The sequence below is a fragment of the Dromiciops gliroides genome, chromosome 2 (genome assembly GCF_019393635.1).
Source record: "Dromiciops gliroides isolate mDroGli1 chromosome 2, mDroGli1.pri, whole genome shotgun sequence".
Lineage (NCBI taxonomy): Eukaryota > Metazoa > Chordata > Mammalia > Microbiotheria > Microbiotheriidae > Dromiciops > Dromiciops gliroides.
In genome coordinates, this window is record NC_057862.1 from 675419623 (window position 1) to 675433167 (window position 13545).

The window sequence follows — 13545 nt, forward strand, 5'->3', positions numbered from 1 at the left end:
TTATTATTCCAAAATGATTCTCACTTCAAATACAAAATGTTTTTTCTCAGTATTCCATTGGGTTCTTATTGGATATGGTCTCAAATGCTGAGTCTGACACACATCAAGATTAGAGGAGTTTGGGGCAAATTCCTTCTGTGCTTCAGTTTCTCTCTCTAAGTTGATGAGGGTTGGACTAGATGAATTCTGCAGTCTTTTCCAGCTCTAAATTATATTAATTTTCCTGGTTTAGGAGTTGGTGACATTCCAGGATGTGGTTGTGGATTTCACCAGGGAGGAGTGGTGCCTCTTGGACCATTGTCAGAAAGAGCTCTACAAGGAGGTCATGCTGGAGAATGTCCAGAACCTGCTTTCTGTAGGTAAGGACCTTTTCCCTCTGGTTACTCTGAGCTGCTAACATGATAGCTCATTGCTCCTAATCCTGCCAGGCATAGTGAGTTGATCCTGATTCTTCCTTCTTTGTTCCATCAAATTGCAGTGCAGATGTTGGGAAAGGAAGAGAATGGAATAAGCATTCATAATGGAATGAGCAGTCTTACTGCACATCAGAGAATACACTCTGCAGAGAAACCTTATGGATGTAATCAATGTGGAAAGACTTTCACATGGAGTTCCAGTCTTGTTGCACATCAGAGAATCCACACTGGAGAGAAACCTTATGAATGCAATCATTGTGGAAAGGCCTTCACAGAGAAATCACATCTTGCAGCACATCAGAGAATCCACACTGGAGAGAAACCTTATGAATGTAATCAGTGTGGAAAGACTTTCACACAGCATTCCAGTCTTGCTGCACATCAGAGAATCCACACTGGAGAGAAACCTTATGAATGTAAACAGTGTGGAAAGACTTTCACAAAGAGTTCTAATCTTGCTGCACATCAGAGAATACACTCTGGAGAGAAACCTTTTGAATGTAATCAGTGTGGAAAGACTTTCACAGAGAGTTCCAGTCTTGCTAAGCATAGGAGAATCCACACTGGAGAGAAACCTTATGGATGTAATCAATGTGGACAGACTTTTGCACGGAGTTCCAGTCTTGCTGCACATCAGAGAATACACTCTGGAGAGAAACCTTATGAATGTAAACAGTGTGGAAAGACTTTCACAGTGAATTCCGGGCTTGTTGCACATCAGAGAATCCACACTGGAGAGAAACCTTTTGAATGTAATCGGTGTGGAAAGACTTTCACAAAGAGTTCTAATCTTGCTGCACATCAGAGAATACACTCTGGAGAGAAACCTTATGAATGTAAACAGTGTGGAAAGACTTTCACAGTGAATTCCGGGCTTGTTGCACATCAGAGAATCCACACTGGAGAGAAACCTTTTGAATGTAATCGGTGTGGAAAGACTTTCACAAAGAGTTCTAATCTTGCTGCACATCAGAGAATACACTCTGGAGAGAAACCTTATGAATGTAAACAGTGTGGAAAGACTTTCACAGTGAATTCCGGGCTTGTTGCACATCAGAGAATCCACACTGGAGAGAAACCTATTGAATGTAATCAGTGTGGAAAGACTTTCACAGAGAGTTCTAATCTTGCTGCACATCAGAGAATACACTCTGGAGAGAAACCTTATGAATGTAAACAGTGTGGAAAGACTTTCACAGTGAATTCCGGGCTTGTTGCACATCAGAGAATCCACACTGGAGAGAAACCTTTTGAATGTAATCAGTGTGGAAAGACTTTCACAGAGAGTTCCAGTCTTGCTAAGCATAGGAGAATCCACACTGGAGAGAAACCTTATGGATGTAATCAATGTGGAAAGACTTTTGCACAGAGTTCCAGTCTTGCTGCACATCAGAGAATCCACAGTGGAGAGAAACCTTATGGATGTAATCAATGTGGAAAGACTTTTGCACAGAGTTCCAGTCTTGCTGCACATCAGAGAATACACTCTGGAGATAAACCTTTTGAAAGTAATCAGTGTGGAAAGACTTTCAATGAGTTTCATTCTTGCTAAGCATAGGAGAATCCTCATTGGAGAGAAACCTTATGAATGTAATCAGTGTTTAAAGAAGTTCGGATCCAGCTCCAGACTTGCTGTACAATCACATAAAACATATTTCCTTGTTAGTCACGTTCTGAAATAAGAATCAGAACACAAGGGAAAAACCTCAATAAAAAAAAAAACCTAGCCCATTTAAAGATGTTTTCCACGATTACTTATGTATAACTTCCATTGAATTGCTTGAGTTCTTGGGGTGGGGTTGGGAAGGGAGGGAGGAAGAGAAGTTGGAACACAAAGTTTTTTTTAAATTGATGGGGTAACTAGGTGGTGCAGTGGATAAAGCACCACCCCTGGATTCAGAAGAGCCTGAGTTTGATTCAGACCTCAGACATTTGAAACTTACTAGTTGCTCTCAGGGAAGAGCCCCAGTTGACAAGGGATCGTGCAGTCACCAATGCATGTCAGAGGCAGCTTCGGGAATAGACAGGTGGGACACGTGCCCCTTGAAAGAGTGGTCACTCGCTGGGGAGACTGGGCCAGCAGGATCTTACCCTGGCTGAGGCCAAGGTCGTCCTGTCGGCCGTTCTCCGGGATCGGGACCAGTCCACCACCTGGAACCGTTCAGGGACAACATCCCCTCTGAACTCATGCTCGTGGCATGTCTCTGCAATGCTGGATTCCTGCCTTAAGGATCCATCAGGCAACTCTCCCCGAATTCAAAACTGCAAGCAGTGTCACGTGCCGTCCCGGGAGCTTTGACCTCGAATGGCACGTTTCAGTAATCCCAGCTGAGGGCTGCAGAGAGTGTCACCAACTAATGCGGAATGGAGAGAGACGGAGAGACAGAGACAGAGACAGAGAGCCTTCAAGACCCTGTCGACAAGAAATTGATAATGAACGGAAAAGAATGGTGGATGGGAGATGTTGAAAAGGGTCGTGGTCAGGGATGGGGCGAGGAATTTGTCAACTTTCCTGCAGGGGCGATGCTGGAGAAGAAGGCTTTGGGTGTGGCGTGGTTATGGAAGTCCTTGGCAAGTTAGTGGAGGATGAGCAAAACCAGGGCACTGCAGGTAAGGGAGGGAGAGTCTTTGGGAGTGTGGACAGGCGTCGCCTGTGGTATGTGTGCCTGTGTACCTGTGTGCCTGTGTACTTGGGTACAAGTGAATTTGCGTGTGTGTGTGTGTGTGAGAGAGAGAGAGAGAGAGATTGAGAGAAAGAGAGAAAGAGAGAGAGAAAGGGATGGGGAGAGAGAAAAAGAGAGAGGGGGGGGGAGAGGGAGAGAGGGAGAGAGAGCGCATGCGCAGGGCCGTGGTGCCAGGAAAAATCCTTTGGGATCTAGGGCGTGGGGATTGCCGAGCGGGGGTGAGCGCGGGGGAGGGGGCCTGGGTTTGGGAAAGGCGCAATGGTGGGTTTGGAAGGCTGCGTCCGCGGTGATGCAGGGCAGTGTGAGGCAGCTGCGTCTCGCCAAAGTTGTGTTGTGTGTGGCGAGCTGGGGCGTGCGGTTCAGTGAAATGGGAGCTGGGCAGAAGGGCGTTTGTCAGGAAGCCCCTGGGCGTGAAGCAGGGCATGAGGGTGGGCGAAGCAAGGCAGAGGTGGTGGCGGGTTTGCGTGTGGGGCTGTGGAGGGAGCCCTGGGGGCCTGCTGGGGCTAGTGGGAGGGGAGCACTTGGCTGTGTACAATGGCCCAGCACTGGGGGTTCTGGAGCGCGTCCAAAATGCCTTGCAGGCAGTACAAAGGCTTGAGGATGTTTGGTTGGGCCATGAGCTGGAGGAGCTGGGCAAGGGTGGAGAGGTCGGCCAGGCTGTGGTAGGCGAGCCCGTAGCTTTTCGGCGAGGACGGCGGCGCAGCATCCAGGGCGGCCAGGACGTCGTCTTCGCACGGGGGAGCCTGGAACAGGGCGCCTTGGTGGTCGAGCTCCCGCAGCCGGCTGAAGAGGAGCCCCGGCTGGGCCTGGGCCAGCCAGCTGCGAGCCTGGTCCAGCAGGCAGAGCGCCGAGTCGGCGCTGGCCCCCGGCAGCTCGTGGCGCAGGCTGTCGCCCAGGCTGAGCAGAGAGCTGTGCATCAGCTCAAAGTCCAGCTCGAGGACAGAGGCCCAGAGGTTGAGCAGAAGTTGCTGGGCGCGGGGGCCGTCCCCCACTCGCAGCCAGGCCTCCCAGGCCCAGGCGTCGTGCAGCAGCTGAGTGGCCATGGCGGGCAACTCGTGCTGGAGCTGGGCCAGCGGAGCACAGAGGTCGAGGAAGCCTGCGTCGAAGAGCGACGTCAGCGCTTCCAGCAGCTCCTCGCATAAGGCTTCCAGGATCGGCATGGCTGCTGGGGACTGGCGGCTCGGGGCTGGGCGTCGCGCGAGTGCCTGAACGGGGAATTCCCCGGGCAAGACAAGGAGGTCTCCTCGCCTTGGCCCTCCTCTGCCGTCAGGAGCACAGAGCCCAGGCCCAGGGGCTGGGCTCCTGCCGGGATGGGTGGAGAGAGCTTAGCTAGGGAAAGGGGCTGGCTGGGAGTCCAGCAGAGTCCTCTGGGACTCCGAAGCCCCAGGCGATGGGCGATGGGCGATGGGCGATGGGCGATGGGCGATGGGCGATGGGCGATGGGCGATGGGCGATGGGCGATGGGCGATGGGCGATGGGCGACCGTCCACCGTCAAGAGGCTCCGAAAGCCAGCGGGTCACGCGGGCAGGGCGACGAGGGGCCGAGCCAAAAAGCCTGGCAGCCAGCGAGAGGCCTGCTGTGGGAAGGGAACTCGAGGCGAGGCCAGGAGTAGCGAGGCTGGACGCCGGAAAGGTCCAGTAGGGTGAGGGAGGGATGGAGGCAGCAGGGCGCCTTCCTTTCCGACGCTCACCACAGTGACTCTGTCATGGCCCCGCACCAGCTCTCTGCGCCCTTATATAGACTAGCTGCCCGGCCTGGGCGGGGTCAACGTCGGCAGTGGCAGGCAGGGGGAGGGCCAGGGGCAAGAGACAGCCAATCCCGACAAGGGGAGGAATTCCCCCTCCCCCTCCCCCGCCCCCGCCCCCTCTCCACGCTGGAAGAGTCCAGCTCCTAAAGGAAGAAGAACCGAGTCCATCCTGGCAAGATGGCAGAGGAGAGACCTCTGGAAAAGACTGAAGCGGCCCACAACGAAGATGCCTTTTGCTCAGCAGTCCACGGAACGCACGGCAAAACGGCCTGGACACGAGCAGACCCAGGAGAAAGAAGATTGCCCTCCAGCAAAGCAACCGTGTGTGCTGCTGATCCACTAAGTCCCCGAGAAGCAGTTCCTCTCGGCAGTACAAGGATCCAAGACAAAGGCAAGAGACTCGCCAATGGGAAACGTACTCCACACTCCGAGGAAGAACGACGGGAGTCTGAATGCAGATGCAAGCAGGAGGTGGTCCCTTTGGGACGGTCTTCACCCATTGCCCTCCCCCGTGATTTTCCCCTTGAGTTGGGATTCTCCTCTGACAACGACACTGGGGCGGAAATAGGTTTCCCACGATTGTCCTGGGCCATGCTACATCAGATTGCTCGTTATCCTGGGGAGGAGGAAGGGGAGCCGTGGCGAGGGCACTGGAGGGCAGAGGAAGGCGCTAAGGAGAACCCAATGGAAGTCAACCTGGTAGCAGAACGAATGTTGAAAACTCTCTCTCCATATAACGGCGGCGATATGTGTGGGGAAGTTGCGAGAGAGACACACACAGAAGATGATAAGGAGAGAGAGAGAGAGAGAGAGAGAGAGAGAGAGAGAGAGAGAGAGAGAGAGAGAGAGAGAGAGAGAGAGAGAGAGAGAGAGCTAGAGACAGAGAGAATTAGAAAGAGATAGGGACAGAGAGAGAGAGAGACAGGGAGACAGAGAGACAGAGACAGAGACAGAGAGACTTCAAGACCCTGTCGACAAGAAATGGATGATGAATGGAAAAGAATGGCGGAAGGGAAGCCAGACAGTTATTGAGTACCTACTAAATGTCAGACATCATGCTAAATGCTAAGAGTATAAAAATACTCCCTTTCTCATTCTTAGTGCTTTCTCTCTGCTTATTATTGCAAATTTCCTGTATATGTATATGTTTAGACATGTAAATATGTATATACATACACGCATACAGGCAATTAGATATGTATGTGTACATATACATATACATGCATATATATGCATATGTTCTTTATAAGTATTTCTTTGCATGTTGTCTCCCTCATTAGAGTGGGAACTCCTTGAGAGCAGAGACTCTTTGTATTACCCAGTGCTTAGCACAGTTCCTGGTACATTGTAGGTGTTTAACAAATGCTTGTTGAATGAAAGACTGTCCTCAAAGAGCTCACAGTCTAATGTGGGAGGCAATATACAAACAACTATGTACAAAACACTCTTCAGATTCAATCTTCTCTCATGGCAAAGAAATCTAATTTTAAAATAATCTAACATGAAAATCTTATCTAACAATCTTCTCTCCTCATGATCCCAAATCTCTTTTCCTTCAGAAGAGTATTCTCCATTTTTTCCTCTCCAAGACCCTCACTGATTTCTTTCTTTCTTTCTTTCTTTCTTTCTTTCTTTCTTTCTTTCTTTCTTTCTTTCTTTCTTTCTTTCTTTCTTTCTTTCTTTCTTTCTTTCTTTCTTTCTTTCTTTCTTTCTTTCTTTCTTTCTTTCTTTTTGCAGGGCAATGGGGGTAAAGTGACTTGCCCAGGGTCACACACCTAGTAAGTGTCAAGTGTCTGAGGCCGGATTTGAACTTAGGTACTCCTGAATCCAGGGCCAGCGCTTTATCCACTGTGCCACCTAGCTGTTCCTTCACTGATTTCTTCATGACTCAGTTAGTGCTATGGTGTATATGGTCTCTCCCTTCTGCTATCCTACCTTGATAATGTTTGTAAAGGGCTTCACAAGTCTTATAGCATCATAGAAATGCTAGCAATCACTAAGTCCCATCACTGATGTTAACAAGTGCTATTGCTATTTGAAGAAAACCCCCATCACTTCTCTATAAACTTTCATGTCTTTCATTCCCATGTAAAATATCACACCATTGTTTTATTTGGTGAATGTTAAGTTTAAGCATTGTTGTTTCTTTGAAACATATTCTCAATAAAATATTGTGTACAATATAATGAAGAATTGTTAGCAGCACAATGTGACAAAGAGTTTAAAGTTTTAAAATACAGAACATCAGTCTCGCGGGGACAATAGATATTTTCAATGCTGCATCATTATATATTAAGTTAGAGGTGCAAACCTATTGAAATATCTTGTATTATTTAAATTTACATTACCCTAATAACTACCCTAATGTTTTGCAAAAGTAGGTGAAGGATTTCTACCAAATTCATTTTATGACACAAATATTGTGGTGATACCAAAACCAGGCAGAGCAGAAACAGAGAAAGAAAATTATAGACCAATTTCCCTAATGAATATTAATGCTAAAATCTTAAATAAGATATCAGCAAGGAGATTACAGCAAGTGATCACCAGGATAATACACTATGACCACGTGGGATTTATACCAGGAATGCAAGGCTGGTTCAACATTAGGAAAACTATTAACATAATCAACCACATCAATAAGAAAACGAACCAAAATCATATGATTATCTCAATAGACGCAGAGAAAGCTTTTGACAAAATACAGCACCCATTCCTAATAAAAAACACTAGAGAGCTTAGGAATAGGTGGTGCTTTCCTTAAAATAGTAAGCAGTATCTACCTAAAACCATCCGCAAGCATTATATGTAATGGAGATAAGTTAGAGGCCTTCCAAATAAGATCAGGGGTGAAAGAGGGATGTCCATTATCACCTCTATTATTCAATATTGTACTAGAAATGTTAGCATTAGCAATCAGAAAAGAAAAAGGAATTAAAGGAATTAGAATAGGCAAGGAGGAAACAAAACTATCACTCTTTGCAGATGAAATTGGAAGTCTTATATGAACAAATATTGAAAACTATCTCTACCTGTAACTGGAAAATAATAAAATACTTTTATTTAAAAAAAAGAATCCTCTTCATAGGGGGGCAGCTAGGTGGCAAAGAGGATAAAGCACTGGCCCTGGATTCAGGAGGATCTGAATTCAAATCTAGCCTCAGACACTTGACACTAGATATGTCACCCTGGGCAATTAACCCTCATTGGCCTACCAAAAAAAGAAGGGGTAAACATTCCCTTCAAATTAGTAGGAGTATTTCAGGCTTTTATCAAATTAAATAGTTTTTGTCTTTGCTCTATTCTCAGTGATTAGTAGTAATGTTTTTTCACCCCAGAGTACATAGTATTTAATAATTTCTCACAAACATTTTATAAAATTTCTTACCATGACCCTTATGGCATGTAACATCCCTTCTGGTGAGGAGGAATTTCACATCCCCTTGATTACTTCTCCATAGACTCTCATACCTCAATCATCGAGCACATACTTCTCTCTGAGTCTGTAGGAAGAAGCATTTCATAGTAAGACATTTCTCCAACTTTTATTATTCCAATTCAAATTCAAATACAAAATGTTTTTTCTCAGTATTCCATTGGGTTCTTATTGGATATGGTCTCAAATGCTGAGTCTGACACACATCAAGATTAGAGGAGTTTGGGGCAAATTCCTTCTGTGCTTCAGTTTCTCTCTCTAAGTTGATGAGGGTTGGACTAGATGAATTCTGCAGTCTTTTCCAGCTCTAAATTATATTAATTTTCCTGGTTTAGGAGTTGGTGACATTCCAGGATGTGGTTGTGGATTTCACCAGGGAGGAGTGGTGCCTCTTGGACCATTGTCAGAAAGAGCTCTACAAGGAGGTCATGCTGGAGAATGTCCAGAACCTGCTTTCTGTAGGTAAGGACCTTTTCCCTCTGGTTACTCTGAGCTGCTAACATGATAGCTCATTGCTCCTAATCCTGCCAGGCATAGTGAGTTGATCCTGATTCTTCCTTCTTTGTTCCATCAAATTGCAGTGCAGATGTTGGGAAAGGAAGAGAATGGAATAAGCATTCATAATGGAATGAGCAGTCTTACTGCACATCAGAGAATACACTCTGCAGAGAAACCTTATGGATGTAATCAATGTGGAAAGACTTTCACATGGAGTTCCAGTCTTGTTGCACATCAGAGAATCCACACTGGAGAGAAACCTTATGAATGCAATCATTGTGGAAAGGCCTTCACAGAGAAATCACATCTTGCAGCACATCAGAGAATCCACACTGGAGAGAAACCTTATGAATGTAATCAGTGTGGAAAGACTTTCACACAGCATTCCAGTCTTGCTGCACATCAGAGAATCCACACTGGAGAGAAACCTTTTGAATGTAAACAGTGTGGAAAGACTTTCACAAAGAGTTCTAATCTTGCTGCACATCAGAGAATCCACTCTGGAGAGAAACCTTTTGAATGTAATCAGTGTGGAAAGACTTTCACAGAGAGTTCCAGTCTTGCTAAGCATAGGAGAATCCACACTGGAGAGAAACCTTATGGATGTAATCAATGTGGACAGACTTTTGCACGGAGTTCCAGTCTTGCTGCACATCAGAGAATACACTCTGGAGAGAAACCTTATGAATGTAAACAGTGTGGAAAGACTTTCACAGTGAATTCCGGGCTTGTTGCACATCAGAGAATCCACACTGGAGAGAAACCTTTTGAATGTAATCGGTGTGGAAAGACTTTCACAAAGAGTTCTAATCTTGCTGCACATCAGAGAATACACTCTGGAGAGAAACCTTATGAATGTAAACAGTGTGGAAAGACTTTCACAGTGAATTCCGGGCTTGTTGCACATCAGAGAATCCACACTGGAGAGAAACCTATTGAATGTAATCAGTGTGGAAAGACTTTCACAGAGAGTTCTAATCTTGCTGCACATCAGAGAATACAATCTGGAGAGAAACCTTATGAATGTAAACAGTGTGGAAAGACTTTCACAGTAAATTCCGGGCTTGTTGCACATCAGAGAATCCACACTGGAGAGAAACCTTTTGAATGTAATCAATGTGGAAAGACTTTCACAGAGAGTTCCAGTCTTGCTAAGCATAGGAGATTCCACACCGGAGAGAAACCTTATGAATGCAATCAGTGTGGAAAGACTTTCACAGAGAGTTCCAGTCTTGCTAAGCATAGGAGAATCCACCCTGGAGAGAAACCTTATGGATGTAATCAATGTGGAAAGACTTTTGCACAGAGTTCCAGTCTTGCTGCACATCAGAGAATCCACAGTGGAGAGAAACCTTATGGATGTAATCAATGTGGAAAGACTTTTGCACAGAGTTCCAGTCTTGCTGCACATCAGAGAATACACTCTGGAGATAAACCTTTTGAAAGTAATCAGTGTGGAAAGACTTTCAATGAGTTTCATTCTTGCTAAGCATAGGAGAATCCTCATTGGAGAGAAACCTTATGAATGTAATCAGTGTTTAAAGAAGTTCGGATCCAGCTCCAGACTTGCTGTACAATCACATAAAACGTATTTCCTTGTTAGTCACGTTCTGAAATAAGAATCAGAACACAAGGGAAAAACCTCAATAAAAAAAACCTAGCCCATTTAAAGATGTTTTCCACGGTTACTTATGTATAACTTCCATTGAATTGCTTGAGTTTTTGGGGTGGGGTTGGGAAGGGAGGGAGGAAGAGAAGTTGGAACACAAAGTTTTTTTTAAATTGATGGGGTAACTAGGTGGTGCAGTGGATAAAGCACCACCCCTGGATTCAGAAGAGCCTGAGTTTGATTCAGACCTCAGACATTTGAAACTTACTAGTTGCTCTCAGGGAAGAGCCCCAGTTGACAAGGGATCGTGCAGTCACCAATGCATGTCAGAGGCAGCTTCGGGAATAGACAGGTGGGACACGTGCCCCTTGAAAGAGTGGTCACTCGCTGGGGAGACTGGGCCAGCAGGATCTTACCCTGGCTGAGGCCAAGGTCGTCCTGTCGGCCGTTCTCCGGGATCGGGACCAGTCCACCACCTGGAACCGTTCAGGGACAACATCCCCTCTGAACTCATGCTCGTGGCATGTCTCTGCAATGCTGGATTCCTGCCTTAAGGATCCATCAGGCAACTCTCCCCGAATTCAAAACTGCAAGCACTGTCATGTGCCGTCCTGGGAGCTTTGACCTCGAATGACACGTTTCAGTAATCCCAGCTGAGGGCTGCAGAGAGTGTCACCAACTAATGCGGAATGGAGAGAGACGGAGAGACAGAGACAGAGACAGAGAGCCTTCAAGACCCTGTCGACAAGAAATTGATAATGAACGGAAAAGAATGGTGGATGGGAGATGTTGAAAAGGGTCGTGGTCAGGGATGGGGCGAGGAATTTGTCAACTTTCCTGCAGGGGCGATCCTGTAGAAGAAGGCTTTGGGTGTGGCGTGGGCAATCCTTGGCAAGTAAGTGGAGGATGAGCAAAATCAGGGCCCTGCAGCTGAGGGAGGGAGAGCCTTTGGGAGTGCCGACAGGCGTCGCCTGTGGTGTGTCTGCCTGTCTACCTGTGTGCCTGTGTACGGCGGTAGAAGTGAGTTTGCGTGTGTGTATGTGTGTGTGTGTGTGTGTGTGTGTGTGTGTGTGTGTGTGTGAGGGCATGCACACGGTTGTGGTGCCAGGCAAAATGCTTTGGGGTCTAGGGCGTGGGGATTGCCGCGGGGGCGAGCGCGGGGGAGGGCGCCTGGGTTTGGCAAGGCTCAATGGTGGGTTTGGAAGGATGCGCCCCTGGTTACGCAGGGCAGTGTGAGGCAGCTGCGTTTTCCCGAAGTTGTGTTGTGTGTGGCGAGCTGGGGCGTGCGGTTCAGTGAAATGGGAGCTGGGCAGAAGGGCGTTTGTCAGGAAGCCCCTGGGCGTGAAGCAGGGCATGAGGGTGGGCGAAGCAAGGCAGAGGTGGTGGCGGGTTTGCGTGTGGGGCTGTGGAGGGAGCCCTGGGGGCCTGCTGGGGCTAGTGGGAGGGGAGCACTTGGCTGTGTACAATGGCCCAGCACTGGGGGTTCTGGAGCGCGTCCAAAATGCCTTGCAGGCAGTACAAAGGCTGGAGGATGTTTGGCTGGGCCAGGAGCTGGAGGAGCTGGGCAAGGGTGGAGAGGTCGGCCAGGCTGTGGTAGGCGAGGCTGTGGCTGGTGGGCGAGGACGGCGGCGCAGCCTCCAGGGCGGCCAGGACGTCGTCTTCGCACGGGGGAGCCTGGAACAGGGTGCCCTGGTGGTCGAGCTCCCGCAGGCGGCGGAAGAGGAGCCCCGGCTGGGCCTGGGCCAGCCAGCTGCGAGCCTGGTCCAGCAGGCAGAGCGCCGAGTCGGCGCTGGCCCCCGGCAGCTCGTGGGCCAGGCTGTCGCCCAGGCTGAGCAGAGAGCTGTGCATCAGCTCCAAGTCCAGCTCGAGGACAGGGGCCCAGAGGTGGAGCAGAAGTTGCTGGGCGCGGGGGCCGTCCCCCACTCGCAGCCAGGCCTCCCAGGCCCAGGCGTCGTGCAGCAGCTGAGTGGCCATGGCGGGCAACTCGTGCTGGAGCTGGGCCAGCCGAGCACAGAGGTCGAGGAAGCCTGCGTCGAAGAGCGACGTCAGCGCCTCCAGCAGCTCCTCGCATAAGGCTTCGAGGATCGGCATGGCTGGTCGGCACTCGCGGCTTGGGGCAGGGCGACGCGCGAGGGCCTCAAGGTGGACTGCCCCCGGCAAGAGCACGAGGGCTCCTGGCCTTGGCCCTGCTCTGCCCTGAGGAGCAGAGAGCCGAGGCCCAGGGGCTGTGCCTGTGCCTGTGCCTGTGCCTGGATGGGTGGAGAGAGCTTAGCTAGGGAAAGGGGCTGGCTGGGAGCCCAGCACAGTCCTCTGGGACGCAGAAGCCCGAGGCCTTGCGATGGGCGACCGTCCACCGTCAAGAGGCTCAGAGAGCCAACGGGCCACGTGGGCAGGGCGACGAGGGGCCGAGCCAGAAAGCCTGGCAGCCAGCCAGAGGCCTCCTGACGGAAGGCAACTCGAGGCGAGGCCAGGAGCAGCGAGGCTGGACGCCGGAAAGGTCCACCAGGCTGAGGGAGGGATGGAGGCAGCGGGGCGCCTTCCCTTCCGACGCTCAGCACAGGGACCCTGTCAGGTCCGGCCACCAGCTCTCTGCGCCCTTATATAGACTGGCTGCCCGGCCTGGGCGGAGTCACAGTCCGCAGTGGCCGGCAGGGGGAGGGCCAGGGGCAAGAGACAGCCAATCGCGCTACTAGTGGGGCGGGACTCCCCCTCCCCCTCTGCACCCTACCAGAGCCCCACTCTAAAGGAAGAAGAAGCGAGTTCAGGAGCTGAGCAGAATCCTGGCAAGATGGCAGACGAGCCACCTCTGGAAAAGACTGAAGCAGCCCACAACGGAAGACGCCTTTTGCTCAGCAGTCCACGGAACGCACGGCAAAACGGCCTGGACACGAGCAGACCCAGGAGAAAGAAGATTGCCCTCCGGCAAAGCAACCGTGTGTGCTGCTGATCCACTAAGTCCCCGAGAAGCAGTTCCTCTCGGCAGTCCAAGGATCCAAGACAATGGCAAGAGACTCGCCAATGGGAAACGTACTCCACACTCCGAGGAAGAACGACGGGAGTCTGAATGCAGATGCAAGCAGGAGGTGGTCCCTTTGGGACGGTCTTCACCCATTGCCCTCCCCCGTGATTTTCCCCTTGAGTTGGGATTCTCCTC

The 13545-nt window shown here is 49.6% G+C and overlaps 2 protein-coding genes across 2 annotated transcripts; both read left to right on the top strand.

Annotated features, from left to right (window-relative positions):
- Positions 1-225: 225 nt before the first annotated feature.
- LOC122743279 (zinc finger protein 665-like) lies at positions 226-2032 on the top strand. Its single transcript, XM_043988118.1, has 2 exons — positions 226-359; positions 479-2032. The coding sequence occupies exons 1-2, from the start codon at positions 326-328 to the stop codon at positions 1966-1968; spliced, it is 1524 nt and encodes a 507-aa protein (XP_043844053.1). The 5' UTR covers positions 226-325; the 3' UTR covers positions 1969-2032.
- A 6580-nt stretch (positions 2033-8612) lies between these two features.
- On the top strand, positions 8613-10330 carry LOC122743772 (zinc finger protein 665-like). The gene is made up of 2 exons (XM_043988913.1): positions 8613-8746; positions 8866-10330. Exons 1-2 carry the CDS (start codon positions 8713-8715, stop codon positions 10269-10271), a joined length of 1440 nt encoding a protein of 479 aa, XP_043844848.1. The 5' UTR covers positions 8613-8712; the 3' UTR covers positions 10272-10330.
- The last annotated feature ends 3215 nt before the right edge of the window (positions 10331-13545 follow it).

Coding starts and splice junctions, on each gene's coding strand:
- LOC122743279 (XM_043988118.1), top strand. CDS start 326: ATGCTGGAGAATGTCCAGAACCTGCTTTCTGTAG. Junction 360..478: donor CCAGAACCTGCTTTCTGTAG/GTAAGGACCTTT, acceptor ATCAAATTGCAG/TGCAGATGTTGGGAAAGGAA.
- LOC122743772 (XM_043988913.1), top strand. CDS start 8,713: ATGCTGGAGAATGTCCAGAACCTGCTTTCTGTAG. Junction 8,747..8,865: donor CCAGAACCTGCTTTCTGTAG/GTAAGGACCTTT, acceptor ATCAAATTGCAG/TGCAGATGTTGGGAAAGGAA.